This window comes from Calypte anna, chromosome 5A (genome assembly GCF_003957555.1).
Source record: "Calypte anna isolate BGI_N300 chromosome 5A, bCalAnn1_v1.p, whole genome shotgun sequence".
Lineage (NCBI taxonomy): Eukaryota > Metazoa > Chordata > Aves > Apodiformes > Trochilidae > Calypte > Calypte anna.
The window spans coordinates 14,633,378-14,656,053 of record NC_044251.1 but is presented as its reverse complement, the minus strand read 5'-3'; the positions used below and the strand labels follow the sequence as shown (position 1 = coordinate 14,656,053).

Genomic DNA, 22,676 nt, shown 5'->3' with positions numbered 1-22,676 from the left:
AGATCACTGAAGTCATCGAAGTAGTTTTTTCACAGTCTTAATTGTAAATAAATTAATAATCCTTGATTTATTTTTTTTATTTTATTTTTAGAGTGTGTTGTATATTTATGCAGTCACTGCTGAGAGGAGGATCATGTGCCAAAGTTACAAATTAAAGGAGTTTACATGAGATGAGAAGAAGACTCAATATGCTTAGTAAAGCAATTGGTCTGTTTAGAAAGGCTCATCTCTGACATTGTTGAAAGTCTAGTCTAAAGTCAGTCTTTTATGTTCAACACAATGGGGCCTTTCAGAGCTCTCTCATTTTAGCTGCAGAAGGCATTCAACTATTTAATACAATTTGAAAAGGTACCACCTTTTCTTAAAGTGCGTTAAAATATTGGCTTAAGCAAATTAGTTTTGTCATCACATTAATTTCAGTGATTTAAAAGCACCAGTATTAATATATGGAAGTCTGAATCTCAGTATTAGCTAAGTGTGAATAGTAATTTACTGTGGGCAATGTTATTATCCAAGTTTTTCTTTATTTGGCAAGCCCTGTAGTGAGAAATGAGAAATTGGAAGCTGTAATGTAATTTCAACTTCACATTTAAATTATGTTCTTTATATGCTTTGCTTGTCTCTAACCCTGTTTTCAAACGGTACTTAATTTTCTGCCTTTTCTTTCTATTCTTCCATATATGAATATTCTAACAGGTACTGAGAATTAAGTTAACTGTCTCAGTACAATATTTATTATCTAGAGTGTAATTACTGAAAATTTTTCAGGATCTATATAAGGATGTGACTTTTGTCATTTACACATAGCTCTGCATTAGTCAATTCATGAAATCAGTGAAAGAGAACTCAGGGGTTTTTTGGAACACTGTGCAGATGGAGTATATGTATTATATATATCTTCCCTCTGTTTATCAAAAATATGAAGCATGGAAGTGTGATGCTTTGACTGTCTTCCTGCACCCTTTAGTATGTTGTGCAGCCTGAGAGCAGTCTCTAACAGTGTAATTAATTCTTGTGTGGCTCACAAGAAAGAAGTATTTTCTTGCGCTTTCAGAAAATACTACAACTCAAATATGGCTCAAACAGAATTTTATTTCTAAAAATCAGCTCTTTATCACTTAAAATCTGTTTTCTCAAGCATCTGTTCTAAAAGCTTAAAGTAAAAGCAAACAACATGGTCTTACCTGTAAAAATTAATGCCTTCCATTCATTGCCTCATAAGTAATGAGCAAGAAAGGAAATAATATCTGAGCAAACAGAGAAGACCAGTTTTAACCATGGCTTGGACCGTAGTATTCAAGACGTATCTTTTAACACCCCTGCTAATCACAGGAGTGGTGAATGGTTGAAATTCTGACTGGCATTTATCAATAACCTTGCCAGTAGTCAACCTGCAGTTTCAGGAAAGCTTCAATTATAGCATGCATGTTTCAGGATCTGAAATTGAAACTCTGTAAATTAATCTTAGGCTTTCTAATCACTTATACATCTCATTCCCAGAAGCCTAATAACTACTAAATTCAAGTGCTTGCCTAATGCAAAACACTTGCCAAATTTTAAAAAATTTATTATATTCTATGTAATAAATCAGAATTATAGAGCCCTGTTCAGCTTTCTTTAAGAAGCAATTTTGCCTAAAAATTCTTCCAAAGCAATTTAGAGTGTATCAATAAATTACTTATTAAGGAGTGGAAATTCAATACAAAATCCAAATGCCTGTGTTTCTTTTTTTACTTTTTGAATTATTACTTTGTGTTATTTTACTATTGATGACATAAGTAGATGTGTCTCTGTAAATTAGTGGGTCTGTAGAATTATTAGAAGCATGAAAAAGGATGAATTTTTACAAGATGTTGTAAGTTCTTTTTGTACTTTTTTATAAATGTGTACATATATAAAAAAATGAGAGCAGTTATATCAGTAAACATTAAAAAAAAAAGTTAAGCATCAAACATAAACAATCTGATATAGATAGGTTTTTCTTTTGTGTTTTTGGTGTTTTTTCTTACCACTGTTTTCAGGATTTTTTCATTGCTACCTATATTTGGGGAAAAAATATTTATGCCCATACTTGATTCTTGTTCATTAATACACTTGGCTTGATTTTAAATGTTTTTTTTTTTTCTTTTTCCATTGTATTTTGAACAAGCTTTTGCCAAAATAGAATAGTGAAATGCTGCAACTTAGTAGTTGTTATAGTTCAAGAGACTCCTGAAATTATTACTGTCACTCCTTTATCATTGCAGCCATACATTTCTGTGCTTTAGGAAGAGTGATATGAATTAAAATCTGAGATGCATCCAGTTTCTTAAATTACTTGTGTTATCAATGATTACGTCATGATCCAGTGTTGAAGTGTTCTACAGACTTCCTGATAAATCCTCTTGTTAGGTTAAGTGATACCTATAAAGAGCAAACTATTTTTCATATGTCTGAAATATTTTAGTCAAAATATATTTTCAGACTTTTGCTGGAGACATAACATTTTTCCTGTTCCTTTTTTTTTTTAGTTCTGGCTGAGAGTTTCAGATATATAATTATAATAAAGAAAACCTGTCAGGACAAGTTAACCATCCCCCATTTTATTCAGCAATGGGGGTTTGTGTGTTTTGTTTGTTTGCTTTTCTTTTAGTTTAAGCTGAAATGATGAAAATCACTTCATTGCAAATTTCAGACCTCAGTATGAGAGCTACTGCATCATCCCACTAAAATCAGAAGTATAATTCTGTAATTGAATAGGATTAGCCTTCTGCTGTCATGGAATCTGACATTTCTTTTTCTCCAGAATTCTATCCCCTTTCAAATGAACCCATCTTCTGTAGAGAAAGAGATAGGAGAATCCTTGATTGTCTAGATTTTCCCAATGTATAGTGTCTGCTGACAAGTAACATTTTGGCAAGCTACATATTTTTTATAATGTCCTATATACATGGTAGTATTTTTTACTTAAGTCTCTTGAAAGAGTTTCAGTTGATGCTTAAGCTTTATACAATTTACTTTTATTGCTTTATAACATGACTTACCAGTTGGAAACACAAAATACGATCTGTTCCTTAAGTTATTTTTTTCCTGTTTGGCTGCTTGTTTATGTACAAACTGAAAAAAAAGCATCTTCATATTGTTTAACATACAGCTAAAATATTTGTGTGTGCATATGTACAAGCCCATATTTTGCTAATTTACGATTTTATGCATTCACAGTGTCCCAGCTTTCTCATATGCATTAAGAGTTTTAGTGCAAAAGTATGTATACCTATTTTATGAGGGACTGACAATGATTGTAAGTAACAGAACTGCTGAAACTGTGAAATTTTGCTTCAGTTATTTCCAAATAGTTTTGGTTAGTAATTATATGATCATGTGATTAATCATATTGTATAGTATATCAACATCTTATTTCTTCAAGTAGACGTAGTGTAATTTTGGACATTTTAAAAATATTTATATATTATTAACATGTCAAAAACATGCTTTGAATAAGTATTGTATGTTATGTTTTGAAAAGTTGGATTTTACATTTTCACTACATTTATAAAGAGTTATTCTGTCAGAATCTAATACTTGAAAGAGGAATGTGTATATAAAAATTTTAAGCAGAGCAGTGCTTTTTTGATATGTTGAAGAATTAATGTTAAGCATATGTATATTATTTAGAAAACATGATCAATAAATATGACTCTAAATTCTTTTTTGTGTTTTTTTGAACACAGGCCTGGTGATCAGTTACTAACCTTTGCTCAACTAAATGAACAATTTAAACGCTAGTCATAAATATATTGTAGTAATTTGTTGTCAAGGTATTAGTTGCATGCTCATCCATCATGAGACTGATGTTTACATTTGTTCACCTGCCTCTTGATTAAAGAAAAGATCAATGAATATTTTAGCAGTTGGAATATTGCTAAAAACTCAGTAGCTTCAGTTTAATTTTTGTAAGATATGGAACACAGTTTGCTGGCTATAGGCCCTGCTATAGAATGGTGCATTATAAGGTGCCAAAGTAAATGTCTCTGAACTTCTTCCAGGCATTGGCCCTGTTTGTTTGTAGACTGGTAACTGTTTCTCATGTGCTCATTGAACTTGCTGGAATTTTTGTTTACTATAGTCTTCATTTTCCCCAAGAGGAGGAGAGAGGAAAGAATATATTCCTCATGTGATCAGCATATTTTTGGGTATTTATGTGAGTTCACCATCTTGATTTCAAGTCATTAATTTGTTTTTACATGCATAAGCATGCATATTTACATGCATTATTTATCCAATTGGCTTTAAATTCCATTAAGTTCCAATGAGTAGGAGGAAGATTTTGTCGTAGGCATTTTTTATTTATTTTAGTTTTCTAGTTATGTTACTTTTGTTGGTTTATTTCTTTTTTTTAACTGTTCAGTCTAAGGCTTGTAAAGGTTGATTTGCTCCTGAACTGCTTTGTTCCCAGACATTGCCATCTTCCCCAACTACCACCAAGTCCTCTCCATCTGATCCCATGACCACCTCCAGAGCCAATCAGGTACAGTATCATCCTACCATCTACACCATACTTTTCACGGGTGACAGCTTGCAAACTGGAGAAAAAGATATGGTGGGTTAAGGATTTATTCGTTCATTCACATATATACACCCATAACCATAGATATCTAACTCTTGTAAGAAATTGGTAAATTGAAATGAAAATATTTTTCTTTTAATTTTTTGTTATCTTTCTGATGAAAGCAAAGTATCTTGTAAAATAGTCCTTTAAAAACTCTATTTGCTTAATAAATAGGAAGGATACACACTGGTGTGTTTGTCGACAGAGTAACTCTTGGTATATGTATGTTTATGTATATATGCACACACGTATTAACTCCTGGATAATTTATAAATGATAATGGAATTATCCCTAAAACAATGCTTAATTAGCTGGAAATCGGCCTAGGAATGGCAGACAGACTTATTTGTTTATTTCAAAAAAATTGAAATGTGTTTGTGGACAGTAACATAGGGGCATTATTTAAATAGTGTATATAATAAAAAAAGATTTGAAATGAAAATTTATTTATTAAGAATGAAATAAAATTGTCTCTCTAAAAACACATCTAAGTAGGCTTGATTCATATTTTATATTTTAAATCATGTACTGGGTATTTTTCCATTTTAATTACACTCATTTATTTCTCTTTTAACTGGAAAAAAATGTCCCGTTCATTATGTCCACAAATCATCATACTGTATATTTTTGCTTTCCCTATGAAAATTTTTAAAGTTACTTCATACCACACTTTTTAGAACTCATTTATGTTTAATATATCCTTAATATATACCTTATTCATTTTTTTAATATACTGTTAATGTTCTTTGTGTTCACATAATTTAAGTATGCAGTATGTGCTAACAGTTTTTAACACACAGTCTCTTTATTTACATTATCTGAATGATTCTATCACAAACTAGATGTGAATACCCAGAAAGTTTTCTTCACAAGTTAGTTTTCCCTGGAAGTTAATGTTGTTATTAATTTCCAATCCTTTGATATTTTGTTAACTGCATAGAACTTGCTGGCTGTATGAGCAAACAATTTAAGATACAACAGAAAGCAGACATATTAAAGCAATATATCTTTAATCAACACATGACTGTCTGTTGAAAGAGACTTCTAATACAAAAAGGAATGAAATCTACAGGGAAGTTGTATGGATAGAAAAACAAATAAGAAAAATATAAATTGTGATGTTCCTGACTTCAATTTTAAAGCCTTCTTCATCAGCCTGCTTCCATTCAAGCAGCAGTTATTCAGCTTCATCATCATGAAACAACAAAGACATAAACTTTGCCAACAACTAGGGATATTTCATGAGCACTGTATTCAGCCTTTATTCTTTCTCAATTAATATTTTGTGTGTTTTAGTTAGAAGATTTTGAAAATGTTGAGTGCGTAGATCTTTTTAAGAAGTTTTTGTGCTATTTTTCTTTTCTGTGTGTTCTTTCCCACTTCTTTTTTTTTTTCTTAAATTATGAGTATGCCCTGATGATCATTATTTGGAGAAAAAGGAAGAGGAAATACTGTTTGAGTGTGCTGTTTAATTAGCATCAGAAAAGTACCTACTTTGCATCTGGCTTATGAATTTTGAATTACCAAAAGTACAGCATGGCGTAAAAATTTTAAATTACATTTAAATAGCTAAAAATAGTTATTGTGATAGAAAGGTTTTCTGTGAGAATATTGTCACGTGATATAGCTGAAAATACAAACTAAGGGATGTGTATGCTTTGTGTCCTGTGTATAGCCCACATGACATCTTTTAATGCATTTTATTCATCACTTGTGTTCAGTTTTCATACAAATAATCAAGATCTCTTTTGAACAGCATTAAAATTGTATATATTAAGAGAGCAATATGGACTTTTGGAAGTCCTTTATCATTAACCCTTGAAATTCCTACTGGTTTTTAATTATTTTATGCCTCCTAGTGTTTCCTAATGTCTTCCACCAAGAAGCACAAAGCAAATGATAAGACATTTAAGGCCTTTCTTTTCATTATAGTGATAAGTGATATAGCTGGCAATTGTTCCCAGCCTGTAGTGTTGATTAACATTCAGCACCAGTGTATTGACAAGTATCTGCACTGCAGCTGTCACACGAAAATAGGTTCCCACACAGTAATCTCAAACCTGCCAGTGGTGATGTAAGTGCCCAATAGGAGAGTATTCGAGAACAACAACAAATGTTTGTTTTAATTCATGGCTTTGTAAGGTAATTCTCAATCAAAAACAACCATCCAGGTATGTGTTTTCTCACAAGTCGCTCTATTAGGGTAGCAGGGAGGAACTTATTTAACTAGATGGAAGTCAGGAAAATTAGTGTTAAGGTGTACAAAAAATTCACAGCGCACCTGTTGTGGGCACATAGTAGCAAATCTGCCTTCTAATCATTCAGTTTTCTCTTATATTTTAATTGCAAGGACAGTATTTTTTATTAAAGATTAATAAGGCAATTAAGCAAGGTTTAAGCACTACTGAAGACAGGGTTGCTGTTGGAGTGAGATTTTTGAAGTGGGTTGGAGGACTCCCCATAGGTCATTTTAATTAGAAAACTGTCAAGTATGCGTGTTGATGAGCATACCTGATGTGATCCTTCCTGCGGTACAACCATGTCAGTTGTGTTCTTCTGACAGAGACTGCATAGTGGGGAGAACAATTTCTAGGCATACGTTTTACCGCAAGAGGAAAATAGCTTTGCCAACAGAGGTCAGAGGAAGCTGGGCAGGAAATCTGGCTTCTATTATGCCTTCCTTTTAATGACTCACTTTGCCTCCATTTAGATGAGATCAACTCCTTTGTATGGCAGTGTCAGCTTTTATTGAATTGTTGTTTTTTTGAAAAAAAAAACCAAACCAAAAAACTAACCAAGTTAAAAAAAAAAAACAAACCAAAACAACAGAACTCCCAATATTCATGACAACAAAACTCCCGATATTCATGACACTGTTCTTTTTATGATTCTCAAGGAGAGAGTATTCTCTAAAATGTTTTATACAATGGAAGAAAAATGTTCCTTCAGAACTTTCATGTGTTGTTTTATACTGAATTACCATGTATGACACAGAAACCCCTGCCTTGGAAGTGGTTTTTCTTTAGTTTTTTGTTCCAGGAAGGTATACTTCTGTCAATATTATTGTTGTAAATGTCTCGTGTATTTTTTCAGTAGAAATTCCTTGGGCCTTTGTTCACATTAAAAATTCATATGCTACAAACTTCCGAAGGAAGAAAGAATCAAAGAGACAATAGATTTAGGGACATCTCAAATAACGTTGTTTTTTCCCCTCTCCTGTCTGCCTATTACTGAAAAAAATGTCAATCTTTATGAACTTTTTGACAGAGAGCTTCTGTGTTACCCCCTTCTGAACTTTGTCAGCTTTGTTTATAACAGGAACACTGGCAGACATATGGCTGCAGTGGTGAAACTGTTCTGCTGATGCCCCTGGAGCTGGCAGAATATAGCTTTACTTTTATTTACCAGAAAGAGGAAATCAATTTTACGTTTCCACAGAATACTAAAAGTGGGAATTCCATCTCAAAAGTGATGAATAGCACCATAAACATCATATAACACATGCTTGCTTTTCCTCTGTAGTATCTGCTAAAGGTACAAGTTCTAATATTTTTTTTTTAACAGACAAATGACATTAGACAGGTACTTCTGAAATTAAAGTGTTTACATATTTTGTCTACAAGATTATTTTTCCCTTTTATCTGCCTGCTTTACTGATGTTACTGTTACTTTAGAGGAAATACAAGTGATGTGAACCTAAGCTTTGCATTTCTCCGTTCTCTATTTGTTGTTTGCCTATCAATGCAACTGCAAACCTTAGCATGTTTTCTCCAGTCCTCCCTTTTTTCCATGAGAGGGATAGTGCTGCTGACCTTTACTATTGGCTATAAGAGAATAAAAGGCCAAAATATAGAAACATTCAAACTTAGAATTAGTGAGGAGAGTGATGGATAGGAGTCCTTTCCCTTATGATTTAGATAGACTTTTACTGAGATGGATTATTCACTAACGTAATAGGATTTATCATCATATCATCGACACCTTACTGTGTCATTAACTTACTATACAAACTTTCTTTTATTTTAACTTGTTAAAATGTGCTTTTTTTTCCCCGTGGCATTTGCATTTTTTAGAGTTCTACCTTGTATTTTGCTTCTTCATGGTTACACTTGAAACCCTAATTTTATCATTTAGTATAGTGTAATATAAATGTTGTGGAGTGCAGATAGGTGTAGGATTTGTCCATTCAGACCTCAAGGTTTACGTTTTTTGAAGCATATCTATATCAGTCAGTTACCACAACATATGAAATATATAATGCTTTTCAACTTTTTTACACAGTGGGACTGAGCCAGTTTTCTTGGCACTGCCTGAACACAAGAGGTACAGCACAAGTACGTGGCTGTTACAATCTTGAGATTACAAATTTTTACTTTTGGCTTATAAGATCTCTTTATTTTATGCAAAATCTATAGATTGCAAGGGAATATAGTAGTACACATATAATTATCGATTGGGGGCTTAAGTAATATCTCTGAATTGTAAACATTATTTTTCATGGTCTCCCTCTTTCTGTCTTTAAACAACAGTCCTGTTCTTGTCTGTAAAATAATTGCAGAAGTATATTTTTTTATTCCTGGCAGAGAGGTAGAATCTGAAAATAAAAGCTGTCTCTTAAGTATACTGATAGCTTTTAAAGTGTTGATAATTCATATCACCCATTTAATATATACTGTGTTGTGGGAGTTGGAAGAAGAAATAGGAAAGAAACTTTGTCTTAGTCTTTATGACAAGTAATTCTGAAATATGTATAATGACAAACATAATATGCTAAAGTTTTTATCAGTATATTAATGTTAAAATACAAATAGTGAGTTTTAATTATGATCCCAGGATACAAGATAGCCACCAGAGGCCTTTGAGATACTGTCTCTATTTGCATTTCACAATTTGATGTGAGTGTTAAGATACTCTGTCTCTGACATTGTAACTGCAATATTCATCTAACTTTAATCTAATTTTAATGTAATTTCTTACAGTGATATTGAGAAAATCTATTTTATTTGAAGTCTGTGACAGATTGACTAATACTGGATGTATCACTTGATCTGTCTAAATCTCAGTACCATGCGTTAAAAACAAGGTCCATATAAAGCTGTTTAGTGCTCTCATAAAATATGGTATAGAATAAAAAAATAATAATTAAAAAAAACAACAAAACTTATAACTTTATTTTGATTGTTCAGAATATTTGCTACAGCATTTCTCTGTGAGATAACATTTTGACTTTTTTTCAATCTGTCAGATTGGTCATTGATAAATTTTCACTCCCTATTGAACATTGTCCATTGTAATAAGGTTGAATGAAAGTGCCTACATTAGTGAGGAAAAATGCATCTCTTTCTACTGTGAGAAAACCCTTACGTTTCACATTTGTAAATAATTTTATCAACTGTGAATTCATATGTTTATAAAGCGACCTTTTTGTTTCAATTTAATAAGACGACAGAGTTCCCTTTTTGATTACAAGTTGCCAATGGCACACTGTGGACAGCATATAATAAAAAATATTTGAGATAACATATCTAGAAAAGGCTAGGGAGTGTTATTCCCCTGTTCAAGTAAGAGGACTCCAGTAGAGGTTTCAGTGCTTCAGAGTGCTGCAGCTCAATTAAAATGCTTCATTTCATGGCTAAACTCAAAGCACAATGAACCTGTAGACATTTTTTTCTGGTTCTTGGGCTAATACATTACTTTTATTATATTTCTCTTGCTCTTTGACTGCTTTTTCCAAATATTTTGCAGTAGCTGAGCTCAATGCTTCTGTTTGTATTGTCTCCTTAAACACATATTTTTTTTAAATACATATATAAATATATAAATATATAAATATATATATATATATATATATAAATATATAAATACATATATAAATACATAAATATAAAGATTTTTAAATAGCAATTTTAAAAAATCCTGCATTCAAATCAGTTTGGATTATGTTTCTCTCCCTTATTGTCTCTTTAAATTTTACCCCTTTGGGCAAATAACTAGATAATTATTTGTGTTCTTATTCCTTCAAATTGATTTACTTGTTTCCTTTATTCTCCTCTCTCCCACCACACAACAATTGCTCCTTTTTTTAAATGTCAAAAAAGTGTTGTCAGGAGCATTTATGAGATGTGGGGAAGGATGCAGTTTCCCACTGCTAAGTCTCTGAATACAACTGGTAAATCATTCAGAGGATCTCATGAATGATCTGCCAGTTGCAATTCTGTACGTGAAAGTGTGTTTCCATATTTAAGTATCAGGTTTTGTTTCTATGCTTGAAAAAGAATTTCAGTAAGCTCCATCCCCTCTTCAAAAAGATGTGCTTTCTCAGTTTAACTGAGTACAAGTTTACTATCCTTATCTATTAAAATGGATAAATACTAAACCATTTTCTACTCACCTTTTGAATTCTACCTGGTTATTAGGTTTTATTTTTTTCCCCATAGATAAAAATTATGAGAGAAAAAAAAAGATTTTAAAAGGCAGATAAAATAAGGCTTGAAAAAGGAGAAGCTGTTTTTTCTTGTAAGGAAACAGTTTAAACAAGATATTACATTGTCATTACCCCTGTTTTGCATTGATGAAGGTGAAGCCCATCAACAGTTTTAATCCTTGGTTTAGTTGTTAGTTTTAAAATTTATTAAAGGAGGTGAATAAATGTAGAATTTTAGAAACATACTACAATGATTTAGAAAACAAATTTTACTGAATTTTACTGTAGTATGACTTTTTATCGTCTGCTTTTGTTTCATTGATTTACAAATCATACATGTAGTTTATGCATTCTGAGATTTGGGAGAAAAGTTATCAGTACACTTAGTGTTTGTGTGGGATTTATTCACTCTATAATATTTTGTTGTGAACATGTAAAAATTTTACAGTTTTTTTATTGAATGGATTTTGCTTTAGACTTGCATGTATAGATTATTCAAGTTGTTTAGGTGTAAAAAAAGAATCTCATTCTGTAACTGAAGATCTTGTTCTGTACTTTAAGGCTGTTTGTAGACATGATATGTAGGTTCTGAAAATAAATAGCATGTTATGAAGTGCCAGATATTTCTTCATTCAAGATCTACCCCATGTAAGCTAGAGTGAAAGCTGACAAGGTGCAACTCTGTGGTCTAACCAAAATTATAACTGTTAAATGCTCAGGTTTTGTGACATAATGTTTTATTCAGAATTGGGAGAAAAAGCCAACCATAGTCTAAGGTATTTAGGAAAAGAGTCACTAAGTGCACTTTTTGCTGTTTGAGGAGCCCAGAGAAAACAGAATATCAGAGCAATTTCTATAATGCAAGTTTGAATGACTTTACTGCTTTTTTTCTGTATTAGTCACACAAAGGTTGGACTGTGACTTTTGAACTGTTCAGAAATTAATTCAGAAGCTCCTAAAGAGTTCAGAATTTATATGATCAAGAGTTATATGAGAATGTAGGAAGAAACATCATGGTTACAGAGCTTACTGTCATACCAGGACAGATACTTAACATCACAAATTACAGGGCAGAAAGTGCAACATTTTTATGACATCTCAGAGGTAAGTTAAATGAGGCATAGTTAGGCCTAGCCCTAGAAGGTCAGGCTCTGGGCATACATGAAATAAAATCTTCGTTGTGCCATGTAAAACATTACCAGTTTCACAAGCTCTGTTTGTAGGAATAGTGCAGAAACACAGTGCACTGTGCTGCAGGCTTCATGCCAGATACATCATTTTTTTGGTGTGCTTTGAGAATTCATCAGATAGTGAGAAGTCATAGATAGATGTGAAACAAACCCAACAATTAAAGCAGACTTTCTGTCTGATTTGAGAAAAAAAAAAAAAAACCACAATATAGAAAGAAGGTGTTTGACTTACTACACAGAGGGATAAGACGTAGGAGGTTTTTCTCTTCCAGAGATAAGGTGCAGCTCCTGATACGTTTGCCCATAGCATCACAGCCCAGACTTAAGTCAATATCTTTATGCTGCAGTCAAAACAATATGTAACTGCAACTTATTCTGAAGCACTGTTTTCCTGTAGTTTTGTGCCTATTTTATTTTCACACTAGCTGGTGAGGGGAGGGGTTTGGATTTTTTTATTTTTTTATTTTTATTTTTTTTTTTTTGTGCAGTGTTGTGGCTTTGGTTTTTTCTTTCTTTTTTTTTCTTTTCTTTTTTTCTTTTCTTTTTTTCTTCTGAAAATAATTGTGATAATAAATTAGCAGCTGCCCTCTACCCATGGGATACTGAAGTGCAGTCTCCATGTAAGCTCTTTTAAGTGGTACTACTTTATGGAATAAAATGGGCTTGTAAAATAGATTAAACTGTGATTGATGATGTTCGTCGGTAAAGAGCACTGAAGCAAAATACAGTTCCTTCAGATATTCTGCAGACCAGTGCTTATGCATAATTAAACCATGCAGAAAAAAAGAAATCAAGTGAAAAGATAAGCAAATCTTTGCAGAATATTTATTGATCATAATATATTTAAAATATTTAGTGAAACACTTCTTATTTAAACCAAAATGGAGTTTTTCCAAGTAAATGCACACATAGAATAACACATATGTAGTAGAGGTATAAAAACATGGGATGTGTATGTCTAAATACATCCATTTCTAACAATTGTGTCCCACAGCCTCAGTTTGCTTAAGTTTTTTTTTCCATGTCAACATTTGTATCAGATGATTAACAGGCCAAAATTATTAATATATATCTATTTTCAAATGTTACCTCTGCCTAGCTTTTGGAATGCTTAGTTAAATCTTAAAAGTTGCAAGGGGTTGTTTTGTATAGCACTTTTTTTGTTTGTTTGTTTGCTTTCTTTTGTTATTGCTAATTTACAGATAGTTTTTCTTAATAAAATTTGGGTCCACAGATTCCCATGCTATGACAAATATAACTCTCTATACAGATATCTGAAACCAATATAGTTTGCAAGTATCTGGTTTTAAAAATATATATTTAAAATTTTCTCACTGAGCTAAATCTGTTATTTTCTAAATCCAGGATGCTTAGCAGGGAGGATGATGCAGCTGCAGTTTTTTCTTGTGTTTATGCTTTTCTTGATAGGCTAGGTTGACATTCATTATTGGCATAATTGCTAGCACCTATCAATCTTTTTGTTTCTGTTTACTCAAGTAATTAGTAATTTCTCTCATTATTCTCCACTTATTCCATTTTTTTTTCTCTTTCAGCAGTAGTTACTATTTCCTTGTGTCTATCTTTGTTAAACTACAAGTTTAGAAAAGAATAAATCAGGACGAATATATACATACAGAGGAAACATATACGTATATATTTGCTTGGGTGAATGTTAAGTTATAAGCTAGCCACTTAACTTAATTATCATTACTGATATATTTACCTAGCCTGGGAGTTTGATATTACCTGGTTCTGTTTTCTGATCCTTGTCAGGTTTTGAATTGGCTTGTAGGAAGCTTGTGCAAAGCTGATGCAAGGTTAGGCCAAGATATACCATTAAAAATTCCCTGTTCTTTTTTTTATTTTTATATTTGTAAATAAATATAAATTGGGTATAAAAGCTCTCTTTCAGTTAAAAGCTATATTATTTAAATTAATATTATTAAAAACAGAAATTTGCTTTGAAGAAAGATTGGAGAAGATCTTGAAATAAGTATGTATCAGACTTAGGGGGTTTTTTTAATTATTATTCCATGGTCTTGTGATGTGAAGAGCTTTCATTTGTTTTTGTGCAGAAGCACATTCATGTCTGACCTCCTTGCAGCTGTGAGATTCTAAGACATGATTGGCCTGGCAGAAGGAATGGTTCCATTTATTGTGTCTGTATAGAGCAGGAGTATGTCATGTCTTCCATATGGACTCGCTTTTGTTTTTTCTTATTGTTTTTAGAATCAGCTGAATTGTGAATGAAGAGTTTAAAGAGGCACTGATGAATAAGTAGCTTCTGTACTCTCCAACTGAGCTGAAGTTGTCTAGATAGTAAATGTGATAGGACTGTTTCTCCATAGAAGTAATTAAGCATTATGGAGTTACATATAGAATTGGATATCTGTAGTAGACAATGGCATCTGTATATATTAAAAACCTTATATAGTAGTGATATATTCAGGTGGTGTGGGATTTACTTCATGTACTTATATTTTTCTTAAGTTTTTGAATCAAACCTTAGGTCAGTGGGAATGGTAATGAGCACCTGCCTTTCCTTGTTTACTTTTTTTTTTTCTTTACATTGTGTGCCTAGCTAGATGTAGTCTGTGTTTAAAATCTTTTTGTTAAAAACAGTGCAGCTCTACCATTTTATGTGCCTCTATCTGAAGGAACAGAAAAATATTTCTCTTATGAAAACTTACTGTCACTAGGTTTTGGTGCCTAGACCTGATAAGGTACCTTTCACTATTCTGTTTCACATTAGAATATTTTACATAATGGACTTAGAGAACTACAGAGTTTTGTTGTTTTTTTTTTTTCACATGAAGTCTCTTTTCAGCAATTCCAATGATGAAATTACATTATAATTACATTGTCTTTCAATCAAAAGCACCCCAAATTACTGTACTCTATAGTACTGTAAATATTCATGCTTTTGTGAAACCCATCTTTGACTCTGCAATGTTGTCAGGTATTCATAGAACAGCATGAAACAAATTAGATGAAGAAAAGAGAAAGAGATTTTAGATGGAGAGGGAGAACGCTTGTGATTTAAGCTAGAGAGTAGAGTTAAAAGTTCTACTGTTACTGAAAGTATCCTTCAGGCTTTTCTGGCCAGATCAGTTGGTATTCCTGCTTTCTGTCTCCTTAAAAGATGTTTCATCTGAAAAATGCAGCAGTCAATATAGATGTCTAATTTTCTATGTTAACTGCATACTCTACAATTGGGTGAAAAGCTGTGATTTTTTGCTCCTGTATAATTCAGTGTGTAAATGGCTCTTTTTTTTTTTTTCTTCTTAATTATAAAGTGAGAAGTATAAATGAAGCTACTCAAAATACATTACACTTCTCTGCAAATGTAATTTGAAACTCATGAAATATTAATGCATAAAATATGGAATGTTTTTTTTATGCTGCACAGAAAAAAAAAAAAAGTTAAGTTTCTTCTCTGTGTAATTAAAACTATGTATCATAGCAAATTCATGGAGTATTTGGTTTCTTCCACTCTCCCACTTTTTAATGTTTTCATGAGGGATACTCATGAAGCTATTAATGGACTTCTCTGTGTGCAAATTTGTAATTATAATGTTCAGAACTAGATAATCTCAGAAAATCAACCACCTGTATAACCAGGGTTGTTTCAAAAATTATCCTCTCCATACACAACTTGCATGTGCCCACGTTCAGTAAATGCTGCTTTCTCAAAAGAAGCCTTTCTTTCATAATAGAGCTTTTCTCTCTTCTATCACAAAGCCTATTTATGAGATAGAGCCTGTGCACACACTTGCAACAATGGCAGCTGAAGAGACATCAGAGAAATTTTTTGTTTGTTTGTTTAAACAGGATTTGCCTATTCCTTGCTGTGAGAATTTTGCCTTCCAAATTAGATCTTTAGTTAAAAGCATGAAAGAAAAACCTAATGTTCATACTATAAAGTGGGCAGAAGCATAATTAGATAGTAACTTAAAGAAGCAGGCGGTACTTTTTTCATCTTTCCAAAGAGTCAAAATTTAATATAAAATATAAATTGAAAAATGGTCTAGGTTTAAGCCAAAGCAGTAATTTGTGCAAAAAGCCTCATGTTCTTTCCTTCCTCTAGTAAATCTTTCTCCAGCATGGTTGTGTGGTTCTAAGCCTTATGATTTCAGATGTAAATTATTCCCAAGCATTTCAGCTGAAGTTAGGTTTGTACTGTGGGATAGTTGTCGGGACTAAAATGAAATAATGCCCTTGAGAAATGCAGCTTCAGCTGAGTGGAGGTCTGAGAACTGGAACAAAATGAATACTTGTGATAAACAGTAGAGTAGAAATCAGCCTAAACTCCTGCTGCAATGTAGTAGCAAGTATAAATACATGTTTAAGAATGTGTTTGCACTGTCTTTCTGTTTTATTAGAGTTGTTATGATCTAGTATGATTTTAAGTTAAGAAAGACCTCGTACTTGAAATATCACTTTTTTCAATGGGTTTATTTAACTTCCGAGTTTACTTGAAAGAAACAGCATACCACAAAGAAGAAACATAAAGAAATGGCAAGATTATATTAATATTGCAATATATGAAGGAAATACTACAAGTGTATTTGCTCTTTGTAGTGAGAGGAAAATCTCAGTAGCACAGACATGATTAGGAAAAAAACATATATTATGTTTAGGAACTACGTAGCAACTAATCTTTTCCTGTGATCAATTTGCACTTAATAGCAGTATGTTGGGTCTAGATATCATTTTATAGAAAAAGAAAATTTTAATTGAAATAGTGTTTACAGAATTTAAACATTATCAGGGAAGATTAATTTATTATCTAGTTTTATTTACAATATTTACATTTATTTACATGATGATCTAACCAAACTTAATAAGGATATTTTTATGGACATTTGCTTATTTTGGTAAGTAAGTATACATTTAGAAAGATGTCTGTATTTTTAAAGTATTTTCTCTAAAAGGAAAGTGTAGAATTTTAGAGTAAGCAACCAGGAATTTCTTCCATGCACAACACCTCTGAAGAAGTAAGTTTGTATTTCACAGTACATACATATGGAAGCCAGTCCAGAACTAATGAAGTCACTGAGACATTCGACTAACATCCTTAAGGATCTCTTCCTTAAAAGATTTGCTGTGTAAGCCTTCTGCTGCAGGCTGAGCCCCAGTCTGATGTAAGCAAACACCTGTCCAGACCAGCCTGGTATTTCTGCCTCCTTTCCACATAGGATGTCTCATGACCTTTTGGTAGCTTGTTTTGCCTTGAGCTTGTGATTGGCACTAGGTATATAGCCAGGGACTTCTCAGGAGCTGGCTGATACGACAGATTGTGGCTGTAAATTCTAAGTGCCTCATGCATCATCTTGCCTGTAATGTAATGTTTGTTTTTCTGTGTGATTCCAGTAGATTTCTATCACATCTTTTGTTGACCCCAGTTTTTCTCCCAGATTTTCATCGTACTGCCACTTTGGTTTAAGGATGGATGTCACAGGGCCACTCGTGTCAGTTGAAGCCTACTCTAACTGTGTTTAGCCTGACACAGAAAGTAATAGATGGCTCTTACTCTTCATTGACTGCTCTATGCAGGAACTTGTGCTCTCAAAGTACCCTCTCATCAGCTCCAAGCCTACAGTCGAATGAGAAGCTAAAATAGCATCCAATATTCAATTAGGTATAGATTCCAGAGCCCAGATGGAGTTTTAGAGAGTTTAAACTAATTTATGAGCAATAAAAGAGATAAAATAGAAGGTGGTAATTTAAATACAGTTTTAGGGAATAACAGTTATTTGCTATAGAGAGACTAAAATATAGAACTGTGATAGATTAGGATAAGTTTGTCACATTAAATGGAACATTTTTTGTGAAGACATATCTCTGTTAAGAGAAAATAACATTACAGAAGGAGCTTAAACATTTAAGAGGAGAAAATACAACTACTACAGAAGATTCATGGGATGAGTATAATTCAACTTCTGAAAATAAATGAAGAAAAAGGAAAACTGAATAACAGATTAAAAAAAAATCCCCTTGGTTCATTAATATCTGTACAGTCTCTTTAGAAACAATTCTGAGTTGGAATAAACACAGGATAATACAATTAAATCCTTCTACTGTCAAGCAGTTTGGTTTTTTCCAAGTTTTGTTGCTATTTTGTTTAATCAATGAGAATTTTTCTTTTCTGGGGTAATTTAGTATAGACATATTTCACACCACCATGTCAAGTTTTACATGTAAAGCCAGGTTTCTTGATCTCCTTATATACAGTTACTCTAATTGGCATAAGAGCAGCATCAATTGCTAAGTCCTGCTGTCTAACCAGTCAGCATGTATTTCATCCTCCCAATACATTTGCCAGGTAAATATTTTGTATTAGCACAGAATCACAGAATCCTAGGGGTTGGAAGGGACCTCGAAAGGTCATCTAGTCCAACCCCCCCTGCCAGAGCAGGGCCACCTAGATTACATCACATAGGAATGTGTCCAGACGGGTTTTGAATGTCTCCAGTGAAGGAGACTCCACGACCCCCCTGGGCAGCCTGTTCCAGGGCTCTGTCACCCTTACAGTAAAAAAATTTTTTCGAATATTCAACTTGAACCTCCTATGCTCCAATTTACACCCATTACCCCTTGTCCTATCACTGGTCACTACTGAGAAGAGCCTAACTCCATCTCCCTGACACTCACCCCTTACATATTTGAAAACATTAGCACATTAGCACATAAGGTGCTAGTTTATGGTTGCCACCCCCCACCTCTGAAGACTGTGAGAAGTGAGAACATACCCAGAGCTTGTGTCATCAGAGAGGAGGACAAGGAAATAAGGTAATTAGAAAAGTGAAAATGTTGGGAACATTGCCATAGGTAGTTAGAGGTCTTTACATTTGAGGAGTGGAAATAAGGACTGGAGAGACATAACTTAAGGTTTCGGTGTGGGTAGCAATGCAGATTTGGTCATGGTTCTGCTTGCCATGAAGATATTCTGGTTTTATTGACATATGCCTAGAACTGCTCCCAGCTCACAGCATAAGGGAAGTGGTGAGAAGTATCATAGCATCATCACTAAACATCTGGCATTCCACAGAAGATGCTGTTCAGCTCCCACAGCTGAACCAGGACCTTCAGTGTGGTAGATCAGAGGACTTTTAGGTGATGCTGATAACATGAGTGAATGCAGCATGGGATTATGCAGGTGAGCTGTCAGTAAATCAAGAAGGATGTAGGAATTAGCCAATAAAGTGTTTTGGAGTCTAGGGTGTTGTAGCATGCATGAGTATGAGCCATTAATGCTAAGTTAAAGCAATTTGAATTATGTCCTCTGGACATAATGCCTGAGATCCTTCAAGTACTGAGTGTTCTCTTCTGAAGTGCAGATTCATCGAATACCTCCTCACTTCATTGGGGACTGAGGGAAACAAACTGCTCTCCATTATGAGCCCTTCTTAAGCACCCCTGTTTCTTGGGCTGTTGCACCTTTGTAAAGGCTTTTAAAGACATAGTAATCTATTAGTGAAAACTTACACAGTTAAATTGCATTGTTGCCTTTATTTTTGTTATAGTTTTGTTCCTTGTCAGGGCAAAAGTATGATGCTTGCTGTGCCTGATTTTGAGCTTGCTTATGTTAATGCAAATAGGATGAGAGTGATGCCTGTAGTAGTAATTAATTTGCTTTGGGAGTAAGCAAATGCTGTCATTGCAATCCTTATTTTTATAAAATATATTTGGCATGAAATAAACGTTGAGTTTTTTCTATTTTTTCTTTTATTTTCAATTCTTAATTGCATATGCATTTTATGCTTATGTTCATAGTTGCTTTAGATACTCTCCTTTTTTTATCACTATTTCAGTGTAGCCAGGATCATACAAGTAAACCTTGAAACCTAACCTTCCTGCATTAGTCAAAGTAGTAGTATTTTGGATAGTAGTTAGGTTTCTCACTTCTGCATCCAAATAATTTTCTGAACTGCCCCATTTCCCTGACAGAGAGGGAGTTTAGTACTTTAGAACATATTGGTGGTACAGGTAACAGAACCAAATAGGTAATACTCACTTTTTCATTTTCTGTTTTTGTGACAGGAGCTGAGGCTAATAATTTTGTTGAATCATTTTATATCTTGTAACTCAGTGACCTTATGTATTTTAGGCTTCAACAGAAAAGAAAAAATACATATATTTGCATTATTTCATTTTTGCTGACACCTAGGGGTCTGTGGCTTAATATGTTAGATACTGTATGTTAGATACCACCCATTTCCCTAAAGAATTTATATTCCAGTATGTACACCAGAGAAAGTCAAGTGAATGCAGGAAACAGATGGAGAATTACAAATTGATAGCAAGATTATTATGGCATGTATATATATAAAAAATAATCCTAAGTATGTTTTCCTCTTTAAAGTAATTACCACCCTTTGGTAAAAAAAAAAAAAAAAAAGGAAAAAAAAAAAGGGTCACAAATACAGGAAGGTTGCAAATTATTATCTCAAAATAATGCAAATGTCATGGTTATGATTTAAGCAAGATGCATACAGATGTATTTGTATTCTTTTAAAACTGAATTTTAATTGGAATGTTTTCTGTGACATCTTAGTAAAAAGTAGATTGTGCATATTGACTAATTACTGTAGTATATTAGTATATAGTAGAACAAAGAAACTTCTGATCAAGGTGGGAGTGGATGGGTATAGGGAAAGGGATCATTTTTTCTTTTATCTGATTAGGCAGATCAATCTGTTGATCAACCAGAATTGTTAATAGTGAATATGAATTGTTAGTAATCGTTAATAGTGAACCATTCTCTTAGAGATCATTCTCTTTTTGCTTAAAGAACAAATACTTCTTAATTTTGTGGCTGAATTAAACCATTATTTTACTTTCCTGTAACAGTCCTTTAGAGTAATTGTAGCCATATTAAAATAATCTGGATATACATATGTTGCAAGTATAGCTATGTTAAGTCACCATATGCTACAATGCTGCCCTAAAATTAAATCTAGTTCTTCTGCAATTTCTTATATGCTTATGAAAGTGTAATTTCATACCTTCTTGTGTTCTTCTGTTAAACTTAGATAAACACTCATACCTCACTTTTTGAGAACTGTGCATATTGGTTCTGAAACTAAGGAGGCTGTGGCAAATCACAGTTGTCCAAATCTCACAAAGAAGCTGTTAATATGCCCTAAGTCACTTTCTATGATACGTGCCACAAAACCATAATCACACAAGCTCTACTATTCAATAAAAGTTGCACTTCTACTGAATGATTCTATTTTTATGCAACTTTGCATTTTTGAGTGTTAGTGAAAAAAAACCAAACCAACACCTCAAAAAACCCAAACCCAACAAACCAAATCAAACAAATGAAAAACCCCTTACATATATATATATTTAACAAAAAAAATCTGAACATTCCTTACATTTAGCAATTAGTTAATATGTTTTGAATCTAGATCCCCAAATACGATATCAAATTTAAGAAGGGTTTCTTTCTTTTTCTGATAGGAGAAATAACAAAAGACACCTCAGAATCATCAAATAGTTCAAACTACATTTTGAAACTACTATGAGGTGTCCTGACTTAAAAATGCCCATGTCTATAAAGATAAAAAACATTTCAATGTGTGTGTGTGTGTGTGTATATACACAAATATGTATAAATAAATATACACATATTGAGATGCTTATATTTTCATAAGGATTATTTGATATATAGGTGGACTAAGTATTTTTTCCAATACCATACTTTTATGTTATCTTTAGAATAACTCAGCATCTTAATAATTTTTACTTATACCATAGAGCAACTTTTATTCTTATATCAGTAAGATTGAGATTCTGCAACAGTTAAAAACTATATATATGCTGTAAAAAAATCCTGTGCAAAAGACGATATGGTATGTTCCAATTTTTCATGTGCACATTGCGTAAGTGGAGAATATTTCTTAACTTTTTAACATGCTGGATTTCCAAAGATTTTATTTTTATGCTATCATAACTACTGGAAATATATAAAATTAGTAAGACTAGAAAAAGTTTGTTTATAGGGCATGCATTTTTATTTGTAATTAGCTTGACTTTATAGTAAGCTTGAATATATAATGAGACAGTAAGACGATAATATTGCTAATAAAATTTTAATTGGATTTTGTATTGACTTGTTGCTGAGATTTGAGATAGCCTTTTGATGAAAAGATCCATAAATTGAAAGGTGTTACCCCCTACATTTATGGTCCATATCATTAGGCTACTAAAAAGTATTTTTGTAAAAGAAAGCATCATATTAATTAAATATCAATAACATTACAACTTTGGGACATTTGTAAAAGTTATATAAAAATGAAAGCTATGAACAATATGTATAAATATTTGAATTTTTGTTTCATTCTTTGCTCATAGCAAGAAGTCAATGAGGAATAAACTTGTTGACATTAATGAGATTGTATCAGTTTGAAACTCGTTCAAACAGGAGGAAAGGTTGGATTTATAGGCAAAAACCTTTAGTTTGAAA

At 32.7% G+C, this 22,676-nt stretch overlaps 1 protein-coding gene across 5 annotated transcripts in view; it reads left to right on the top strand.

Annotated features, from left to right (window-relative positions):
• Window positions 1-22,676, top strand: part of NOVA1 (NOVA alternative splicing regulator 1) — a 144,761-nt gene that overhangs the window by 118,203 nt on the left and 3,882 nt on the right. For all 5 annotated transcript variants that reach the window (XM_030452472.1, XM_030452473.1, XM_030452475.1 and 2 more), the window contains one exon: window positions 4,436-4,507. In XM_030452472.1, the coding sequence (XP_030308332.1) occupies window positions 4,436-4,507 (72 nt within the window). The remainder of the gene's footprint in view (window positions 1-4,435; window positions 4,508-22,676) is intronic.